This window comes from Rhinolophus sinicus, chromosome 2, assembly GCF_057876585.1.
Source record: "Rhinolophus sinicus isolate RSI-liver-muscle chromosome 2, RSI-T2T, whole genome shotgun sequence".
Taxonomy (NCBI): domain Eukaryota; kingdom Metazoa; phylum Chordata; class Mammalia; order Chiroptera; family Rhinolophidae; genus Rhinolophus; species Rhinolophus sinicus.
In genome coordinates, this window is record NC_142502.1 from 19,841,192 (window position 1) to 19,852,750 (window position 11,559).

Sequence of the window (11,559 nt, forward strand, 5' to 3'; positions counted from 1 at the left end):
AAAGATTCATTTCAAATGATTTGTCTAATGGAATTAACTCCAAGTTAAATACCACGACACTCTTTAATGTCACTGAAATATAAGTATCTGTGTAAGAATTACACTAATCCTTTCCAAGTGTTCTACCTCTCTTGTGAGGTAGGCTGTTGAAGATTCTTTGTCACTGAAACTTCATGGCCATTATCAATCTCCACTAAGAATGCCAAGCACTGAAAACAGTGATGGACATTTACTTGCTGTCACAAAACTGACAAAATAAGACTACCAAGTCTTTTATTTATTTCTGATTAGCTATTGTTATAATTAGTTTAAATAGAAAATGAACTTGCTTGACAGGCTTATATGAGAGCTTAGCTGACTAAAAATTAATACAAAAGCAGTCATAAGATTGGAGGCCTTATTTAATTACACTTCGTCAGGGCTTAAACCCCTCTTTAGCAAATGGTTTTCAACTGGACATTCTCACCCCACAAACTGCAAATAGTACATTCAAATCAAAAGAAAGGCAAGAAAAAAATAATATGAGATATTTAAAAAGGAAACAGTCAATGAGAACTGTTGCCCGTCTTAAACACCCAGGAGCTTAAGAACTTCTCCTGTGTATTGAGTAAGAAAACAGGAATGACACCTTTTCTTTAGAGCTGTCCAGGATGAGCCATCAAAATTAATCCCTGTGTTCTCTAGCCTCCCATATTTTCTCCCCACATTTTACTTCTACTTTTTACCCTAGATTAAACATAATGTCTTGAATTATCATACTTTATTTCATCTACTTCCTCCCTTGGATGACAATGTCTTAAAGGGAAAGAGACAAAATCTTATCTTGAATCTCCTAAAGAACAGGGAACATAGGGCCTTGCAGGAAACAGAGTCACCGAGAAGGAACAATGCCACTATATGTTTATTGTGTCTGTTTTTATGTTGCTTTTATAAAAGTGCTATTCACTTATTTCATTTGTCTTATCTCCCCAATAAGACTAAAACTTATGGCAATTAAAATGCATTTCTATTCTTTATCCCCTACTTATGTACATATTTCTTTATCCCCTATTTATGTTCATACAGGTGATAATTAAGCCTTTATTTGAGAGTAATCTGCTTACATGTTTCTTCTTCATATAATTATATGAACTAATTTATAAACTGAATCTTACATCTATTAAGAAAGTGTGTCAACCTCTAAGAGAATGATGAAATTTAGGAGGAAAACCCCTTATCACTAGCATTATACTTTAATCAAATTGAAAAAAAAATCCCAAGTATACAAATCCACTGGTATTTTGGGAGGTATTCTCTGAATATAGAAAATGTTTTTCAAAGAAATTTTCCAGCTTACTATTTAAGCTGTCTGAACAGTAAATTCCTATCTGCAAAATGGAGATGCTAATATCTGCCTCATAAGGATATTGTGAAAATTAAATGGGAGCATGTATATAAGACATCTGGCACTGGGCCTGGCACAGAGAAACACTCCAGAAATAGTACTTCCTTCCCCCAGCTATTGAAGGATGATTTATAAGGAAAGTGAATATTTCAGTAAGTTCACAATGATTAGTATTTATTTATTGAAACCATTTCCCTCCATCTTGTTCATTAAAATAAGAAGCCCTTTCCTTCTGGAACTCTTCTCAAATGAACACAGCACCACACTAAATTACAATACCCCAACACATACTGCACTCCGTATACGAGGTCCTATGAAAGTGGTTTGTACACAGTAAACTGTCATGGTAAGGTAAATTGTCATTATTGTATGCTCATGTTATATTTTTACTTCATTTTGTTAATAATATAAAAGGCAAGTTCATATGCCTTATTTCTCTAAGATATATGTTCATATGCTTTACCTATTACTGTAAACTCGTTACGAAGCACAATGTTTAACATAACTTAGCTTCACTACATCTGGTTCAGGAACATATTCCATAAGCACGCAATAATTAAATTTCTGAATAACATCAAAGTAATATAAGACCTATTTACACGAAAACCAGAATGCATGTAAATATTGACCTAAATATTTTGTGCATCAAGTTAGAGTATAAATAAATAAATGGACAAAATAGAATGAATTCAATGATACAGTTAGCAAACATCTTTTTCTCAATAAGCCTATGTAAGTTTTAATTAGAAAAACAAGGAAACAAAGACCCCTGAACTATTTCAGTTGATCAAATCAACTTTAAGAGCAGTATATCAACAAAAAACAGTGTAGCTTGCATTTATTTACCTGTTTTTTAGCAGAGCTGTGAGGCTCTCAGAATTGAGTTGCTGCATTAAGGCCTCTCTCAGTGTGGGCAGCATGGAGAGCACTGCAATACGAACAGAACATACAAACGGTCACAAGTAACATGGCTGCCCTCACCGAGAAGTGCGCATTATTTTGGGCTGTATGATAGGACTAGCAACTAGCAAGGGCTGGGAGACAAGGTCAGGGATAGAGTTTTCAAGTTATTGTTAACATTAATAAAAATGGATTATGTACTAATAATTTATCTGCTTATGTTAAGTGAACAAAGTTTTATACATATTATGATCACAGCAATGTAAACAAGTGCACAAAGAAGAAAGAATGTGAAGAATTATTCCCAGATGTTAACAGTGGTGGTCTTTGGGCTATGGATTATGGGTAATTCTTTTTTTTCTCTTTTGTACACTCCAAATTTTCTTTACAATAAATGTTTATTTCTGATAGAATGAAATGATTAAAAACACTTTTATCTTTAGCTATACGTTTTGCTTCACATTTTATTTCTAATTTTAGAAAAAAGTTTATTAAATACTACGAAGCAATACGCAGTTATTAAAACCTAGACAAAAGCTGCTGAGTTGTAGTTTTGGTTTTGCCAATAGCTATTGCCTGTAACTCCCATGAATAACATCATGATAAAATAAGATACAGTACTCCAAGGAAAAAAGATTGCATGTAATTTACAGGAGTTGATTTATGGCTCCATGCATGGCATAAGACATGCTGGAGAAATACACACATATAAATTTAAAATGAGTTTCTAACACTAATAAGCAATGACAAAACAAAACTGAAAAATATCAAGAGGTCACAAATGCCACATTTTAAAAGGGAAAACTTTAGTGTATGATTTTTACTTCTTGACTGGGCAAGACACATTTATTACAAAATCCATAACATGATATGTTACCTTACCAAGAAAAAGCAAGGCTAGAGTCCTACATTCAGAAATAGAAGTTAGCAGGGAACTAGTTTAAAGATTGTGTGGTGTGAACCACATTGAAACAATAAAGCTTTTCGCAGGAAAAAAAACCCCAAAAAGATAATGTGGTATAACAACATGATCTGAGAGGAGTCTCTTCAATAATTCTCCTGAGAGATAAGAGCTTTTTACGTTCCCTTTAAGCCTATTTAACTGAAGAAAAGCCTATTCTTCTCTTCCAGTCGTCAGTATTAACACTGAACAAATATGTTTCTGTATCTAGTTGAATACAGCTTTCATGTCTTCTTTTAGCCATCTGGTCTCCATGATAAGCATCCCCAGTCCAACCACAAATCACAGATGACCCTTCATCAGCTGTGAATCTGCGTGACCTGAGAAAGTTACTTAACCTCTCCGTGGCTCAATATCCTCATCTGTAACTGAGGATAACACTGGATCTACCTTGTACGATTGTTGTAAGGATTGAGGCATACAAAGCATTTAGAACAGTGCTTCTTTGCACATGGAAATGCTCAATAAGTGTTAGTGCTTATTATTATCCTTACTTAGCTTCTGACATATTCCAGTTTGTATCTTCTTAACATGTGAGAGGCAGAAATGGACCTGTACTCTGATTACTGCAGAGCATGTTGTAATTACCTTGGATCCAACTGCAGACTTTATTACTGTCGCCTAAGATGAAATTAGTATTTCTGTAAGCCTCAGTATACGATTTGCTCATAACAAGCTGGACAATTCTGTATCTGTACAAGTGACTTTTAATGCAGACAATTCATTTATTCCAGTCTAGCACTTATATGGGACAAGACTATTTTGCATCCTGAAACTTCATTTATAGTGTCAGATATGTGTCTAAGCACCATGTCATGTGTAAATTTAGGAAGCATTTCTCCTAAATCTTGAGTAAAATCATGAAGAAGGTAAAGCCAATGGGCAGGGCACAGAGCATTCTATTGATGCTACCTTTCAAGTTGGGGCTAACTTCTTGGGTAGAAAAACTAGCTATATTTACCTAAAAGTACTAAATTTTTCTAGTATATTCATCACATCTTATCCAAAAGGATAGAAATGTAATCATGATCTGTAACCCCATTATCAATGCATCCAGAAAGCTAACTGGGAAAGTTTTTCAGTGAATCTATACTTTGGCTCCTAGTGATCACCATATTTTATTTTTAATTGCCTACAGTCAGCTACTCAATTCATCTGAGGGCTGTGAGGGTCATAGAAAAGTGCCACCACATTCTGGTTGCAGGAGCATAAGTAGCTGACAGCCCCAGCTGCCACCCCTCTGGATGCATTACCATGTTGGCACCACTCCCAGCCAACCAGAGCGCTCAGTGGGGACATGGAAGCAGGACGATTCCTGCGGGACTCACCTACCAGGGGACTTAGGCTTGAGGACTCCCGACCAGCCTGCCAAAGCTTTCTAGAACTGTGCTGCAGATGGAGACTCTTCTTACCTAATCTTCCTTCCTTTTCCCTTTCCATTCACCTATCAGACCTGCATTGTAGTCTAAAGGCTTTCCTTGACTACTTCCGTTCCCTTCCCTTTATTCTTCACAGGGGCTTCCCCCAATTAAGCTCTTGTACATCTAATCCCATCTTAGCATCTGCTTCCCAGAGGACCCAAACTGACACAAGGGTCCATGCCAAACTGAGATGATTTTGAAGCGCCAGAGTCTACCTTTTTCCATTTTCTGAAAATGTGAGTAATAACTAAAAACAGACTGTTCTTATTCTCTAAAAATTCATTAAAAGGTCCTTGGCAGCACCACTATATTGAATGCTGAATATCCATTTAAAGAATTACATCACTGTAAAAAAGTTACTGAGGATTCTATGCCAACCACTTTATATGCACTATCTCATCACATTCTCACAAAACATTTATGAAGTGGGTTTTAGAAGATCTTTGTATAGAGAAGAGAGCTAAGATTTAGATTTGCCCAAAGACACACAGCTATTATGAGGCAAAACTGGGAAGTGAACCAGAGACGCCCCACTCTTGAGCTGTGCTCTTACACACTGTGTCTTGGGTTGTCATTATATACCGTATTTGTGATTACTATTTGCTTTATAGAATGCCATATTATTGTTTCAAATGTAAAAAATCATAATCCAGCTGTAACTTTGGATGTGTCTCTTAACTTCCTTAATCTCAGTCTCTTTAGTTGTTAAATGAGACTGAACTAAAAATAAAGTTCTCTGAAAAAAATTCTACTTTTAAAATTGAACAAAGAGAACCTACCTTTATACATTCTTCCTAAATTAATTGTTCTTGAAAGAAATGTCAGAGAAAGGATTAAGTTTTAAATAATAATAATAATAATAATAATAATAATAATAAATCCCAAACAGGTTTGACATGGATGTGAAAACTGATTCTTTAAAGTTATGCCAGTTACACAATAACATTTTGTTCTTTTCAAACGATTTTGTAATAGCATTCTACTAGTAGGTTTCTAGCTCTGGAGGATAAACTATTACTATTAATTATCACTGACTGACTGTATAGTATTGTACTAAACTTACAGGTCTGTGGTTGCCTACTGTAAATTTAACAAACTTGAGACGCTCTGCTGCGACATGTAAGAGCCAGTGGGATCAGGCCTACCTGTGCAGCCTCACTTCCTAACACGCATCCGTTGCTCATTCCACTGTAGCTACACAGCCTTTTTGCTGTTTCTTGAATGTGCCAAGCTCGTTTCCATCTTCCAGGCATTTTGCATGGTTCCTCCATTGTATTATCTGGTTTCTCCTCAAATGTCACCTCCGCAAAGAGGCCTGACTCTCCTGACTGCTGTATCTTAAAGAGCATTCCCACCCCGTCAAAGCTTTAGTCTCCTTATAGCAGCCACCACTGCCTAAAATTATCTACTTGTTGGTTATCCTCATTTTCTCTCACTAGCACATGAACTCTGAATGTCTGGGATTTTTTTATTTTTTATTGTTCACCTTGTTTCCCAATCGCTGGGTACCCCCAGTATTTGCTGAATGAATAAATAAAATGAATGAACAAGCATTTATATTGTATACTGATTTATATTGATTTTTAAAAATCCACATTAAATGATGTATTTCAGTTAAGTCATGTGATAAATACTTGTTAGATTTATCATTTTTCCTTTGCCTTTTAACACGTTGCGTATGGCGGGGTTTAAATCCCTCATACCCCTCTGTTACGGCAGGTTTTTAAAAGAAACTACATTAAAATGCACTCTTCTCTTTAAAGCATAAATGCTTCTATGTCATTTATTATTTTTCTATGGAATTTTTTAGGATTTACTCACCTATGATGTTAGTAATCCCTCCTGGTGTGATACTGCAGAAAGCAGCTTCCTTTGTGCAGTGGGACAATATGTATTTCATGAGGTATCACCGAAGAATTAAATAAAATAATTCGGTGTTTTTCCAAAAATAACATAATTCAAAATCGCCTAAGGGATACTAAGGTTCCGAATGTTATAAACAAATCACTACAGTTCTGGAAAACTCTGTTTATTCGTACATCCACTGTTGTGAATGTAACACGTGAAATGACTCATGGGTGAAAAAATGTATCCGATTCAAAATCACTATTTTTTTAGAAAAAAAAATAATATGAATTCTAAAAAGTGTACCTATGATGCAGACTTTATTCATTAACGACATTTGCCCGTTAGATATTAACGAAACACAAATAATTCAATAAAATATGCAAAGTAAAAAGAGTCAACAGTAAAAACGAGAATTCTCGTTATCCGTCCTTAACACATGGCTCAGAAAAAAACGAAGATTCTCGTGATCCGTACGCAACGTGTTAAGTTTGGTCCCAGAGTTATGCAAATTAATATAAATCATCAAATAACTATCAATATTCTCTTTGCCTTACCAGTCATATTGCAAGTCCTCTGGTTACTTTCAAAATGGTACTGTCGTCGCGCTTGGGCGATGTATTCTGCAGCCTCCTTTTCCTGTATTTCTCTGATTTTCTTCTGTCCGTATTTCCCCAGGATATATACTCCTAAAATTGTATTTTTAAAACAAGCTAGTATATTAATCCAATTCATTAGAGTATTAAAAATTCCAAATAGTAGTTTTAACCTGGTTTATCCAAATATAAGGCTTATATTAGTGAAAAGCTAAAAATTACAACTTTTAAAAACCTAAATTAAAGAGTTATGTAAGAACTGTGACCTAAAGAGAAGGAAAAGGAGATTGGCATTTTAACAGCCAATGATAGAGGGGTACATAAGGATTAGGTCTGAAGAAACAAAAAGGAATTAAGTCTCCAAAGTCTGGTAATGCCTTTGATAGTGGACTGGAGGTATTCTAAATGACCAGCAATAGGGTATCGTTTAAATAAATTATGGTTCACGAATACAATGAAATTTGATGTAGCTATTAAAAAAACACATTACTATACAGGTAATGACTCACGGAAATGTCCATGTTTTACTGTTAGGTGATAAAATAAGATCCTGGAAGTTTTGCTTTTTAATGTAAGCTGATATACAGAAAAACAGATGGGTGTTAATTTCTAACATATAATAAACAATGGTCAGTGTTGAATAGTGAGATAGCAGGTGACTTTTTTCCTTCTTTTTGCTTCTCTATATTTTCTTCAATAAACATATAATACTTTTTAAAACTATAAGGAAAAAATTTTAAAAGGAAGAATAAAAGAAAGGTACACAGTCAGGCAGACTTCTAAAACCAGTAACTTATGCAAAACCAGGAGGGAGCGGAGGGTATAGAAATTTCTCAATTATAACAGTGTAAAAATATAGGCAGGGTCATGTGGCCAGCAACTTACTTTAACACAGTTCATCATAGATAGCATGATATAAATGTGTACATTTTGGTCTATACCCCAGGGGCAGTCAGTTGTCCTAACTGGGAATGTGAATACTCCAGAGTGGTTAGCTAGCACTTGATCAAAAGCCCTACTCCAAGGTTTAAGCACATCAACTAACTTTTATCTAGCATAAGGAATATCAGAAATGGATTTCCACAGATTAGATTAATTGTGTTTAAGATTCTGGATTAGCTAAAACATTTTAGTAATACTCATTTGAACAAGAATGCACAAATCCAGCGAGTCCTTCACCTTTAGGAGTGGCTTACCTCAGATCCTCAACTGCTGGTTTGCAGGATTCTTAGTCAGAGGTGTTAACTGCATGGCCAGCAAATCCTACAGCTAGACTACTGTTGCATTTCCTTCAGGGAAACTATTTATGCACGGTTCTATTGTAGCAGTAAAAAGGACACTGGGACTTCACTGAGCTGATAGAAAAAGTTATGATACTCTTTTATCTATGCTTGCTAACAGATGTTTTTATGTGTGCCAGAATTTGCTTCACTACAACCTGGCAACAAGGTTCTAGGGGGGTAGATAAATCCTCACCTACCTCCAACTGTCTGGGGCCCCCAATATCTACCAAAAAGAACCTAAGAACTGGCATGACCTAAAAATTGGGTTTGGCCTGTTTGTCACAGATGGGGAGGAGGCAGCCCTTTAAGAACTGTAAAGCAAACACATATCCAGAATTATTTTCACTAACATAAGCATTATAGATGAACTGATGCCATGTTATGTTTTCCTAAAAATAACAGTTCATTAAAAGGTATGTCCTACAAATCATTAGGCAGAAATAAAGTATGAGTGCTGTTATGTCTGTCTGCAAACAAAGGCATTATAATCATGCTTAAAGAACAAGTAACAGTTCATGTAAGTGGCTTCTTCAGAGCTACCTGTCTTATAATCTGTCTTCAATAACCTGATGACGGGGCCACAAAACCAAGGAAGAAACTGGCTTATATTTCACAAAGTAACACTCTGATAGGCAATTGTTTGTTACTTGACAACTACTTCTCAATGAATTACTTGTATTTTATTTGCACAACAGATTGCAAATTTTGTGTAAAATTATTTCTCAAATAATAGTGTAAAATGAAACACTGCAATAATGCGCTTTGTATAGCTAAGAATTTTCTGGAATAATAGTATATTTGATTGGTATATGTGTTTTCCTGGGGAGAGGGCCCACTGCTCTCATTAAATCCTCAGCACTGTCAGGTAAAATTTTTTTAGAAACTATTGATTGATAAACATAGTATATTTTAACTAAAGCTAAAAGAAGAAAATGAATTGTTATGGGTTGAACTGTGTGTATCCCAAATTCCTACGTTGAAGCCCCAGTACTTCAGAATGTTACCTTATTTGGGTCTTTACAGAGGTAATCAAGTTAAAAGGTCATGAAGGTGGTGCCTAATCCAATATGACTGATGTTCTTATAAGAAGAGGAAATTTACACACAGACGTGTAGAGAGAAGATGATGTCAAGACACAGGAATATGGATGAAAAGTGGGCTCTGTAATACATCTGACTGAAAGTAGCCTCACAGGGTGATGTGATCATAAATCCCTAACAAGGCAGGTCACGGTGGGTAGTCACAGCCCAGGCCTGTACAAAGGTTTGTCTCTGCCCTAAGCAAGTCCATTGTCCTGATGCATCTAGGTTAACACACCTGCGCAGTGCCAGAGTGATCCTCTTTTTAGACGCCTTGAAGGAGTAACCACCCTGGAGGGAACACAATTTTGTTAACTGTCCTGTACCTTGCTTTCTCCCATCTACATGTAATCTTTACATTCCCTACTTAATTCCAAATGTATACCGTGTTTCCCTGAAAATAAGACCTAGCCGGACCATCAGCTCTAATGCGTCTTTTGGAGCAAAAATTAATATAAGACCTAGTCTTATATTATAGTAAAATTAGACAGGGTATTGTATTATATTATATTATATTATATTATATTATATTATATTATATTATATTATATTAATTATATTATATTATATTATATTATATTATATTATATTATATTATATTATACCTGGTCTTATACTGTTAAAGTAAGACCAGGTCTCATATTAATTTTTGTTCCAAAAGATGTGTTAGAGCTAATGGTCTGGCTAAGTCTTATTTTTGGGGAAACACGGTAGAAGAAATTGCAAAACTCATTTTCTGGAGCATTTGAGATCTTGTTCCCAGGCATATATTGTCAGTTTGGCTCAAATAAACTCTTACAAAACTTCTGCACAGGTTTGGACATTTCTTGCGTTGACAGGGAGGAGAGGGCCGTCTACAAACCGAGGAGAGTGGCCTGGAGCAGATTCTTCTCACAGCCTCAGAAGGAGCCAATCCTACTAACACATGGATCTTAGACCTCTGGCCTGCAGAACTGTGAGACAACACATTTCTGCTGTTTAAGCCACTCAGTTTGTGGTACTCTGTTATGGCAGCCTTGGCAAATTAATAGACAGAATTAGGCCAAAATTCCACAATCCATTATTCTTTTTGGAGTAGCACTGAAATAAGTTCCTACGCAAAGTCTAATTTACCCAGGCTCTCATTCCCAAAATTCATAAATTCTGATTTTGTCAGATTTATCTCTGTAGGACAGTAAGAATGAAGGAAGAGAATTAATTAGCTAAATTCTGGAGCTCAGGACCATCTGATTCTGACTGGCTGCCTGAATTCTGGCCTAGAAGACAGCAGATACTGATGACTGTGGCACCAACTAGGTAGGTACCTCTGAGCAAGTCCCTTCCTCTCTCTGGGTCTAAATTTCTTTACTCATAAAATAAAAGGATGGAATCAGATGAGCTTTAAAGTCTCCTCTGTAGCTATAACTTTATTTATGAATAATGAAAAATTCACTAAATGCCTCAAAAAATAAATGTGGAATATTTCGAGGTTTCCTTTCAGAACATTGCTGATAAAGCAAGATACCTTCTAGTCTATCCATATTATATATTTGGATTTTTATAACCGTTTTAGTCTCCTCTTCCTGGATGAAAATCCCTGAAATGCAACTATTTTACCAGGTTAATAATTTCAATAGAAGTTTGAAAAGGTCATAAGGTCATAAGGGTGGGGCTCTCATGAATGGGATTAGTGCCCTTATAAAAGGGATTTCACCCAGCTCCACAGACCCTTCTGCCAGGTGAGGTATAGCAAGAAGTCTGAAACCTGAGGTCAGGCCCCCATGTAACCCTGCTGGCACCCTGATCTTGGACTTCCAGTGTCTACAACTGGGAGAAATAAATTTCTGTTGTTTATAAGCCGCCCATTCTGTGGTATTTTGTTATAGCAGCCTGAACGGACTAAGACACTTGTTTTTCATTCTTATCAGACCATAAAGTCCATGAAGGGAAAGTGGTATAGTGTGCAAAGAGAATGTGCTTTGGTGGGGATCTAACACACCTGGGTTTGAATTCTAGCTTCCTTCTTACTAACTCTGAGACCCTGGGCAAGTTTCTTAACTTCTTAGGGATCTGGTTCCCACATTTTTGAATGGACATAATAATCACTACCC

The 11,559-nt window shown here is 35.9% G+C and overlaps 1 protein-coding gene across 2 annotated transcripts in view; it reads right to left on the reverse strand.

Annotated features, from left to right (window-relative positions):
• Positions 1-11,559, reverse strand: part of PEX3 (peroxisomal biogenesis factor 3) — a 32,420-nt gene that overhangs the window by 18,716 nt on the left and 2,145 nt on the right. For both annotated transcript variants that reach the window (XM_088795434.1, XM_019744459.3), the window contains exons 2-3: positions 7,069-7,200; positions 2,231-2,312 (exon numbers count right to left, since the gene is read on the reverse strand). In XM_088795434.1, the coding sequence (XP_088651560.1) occupies positions 2,231-2,312; positions 7,069-7,200 (214 nt within the window). The remainder of the gene's footprint in view (positions 1-2,230; positions 2,313-7,068; positions 7,201-11,559) is intronic.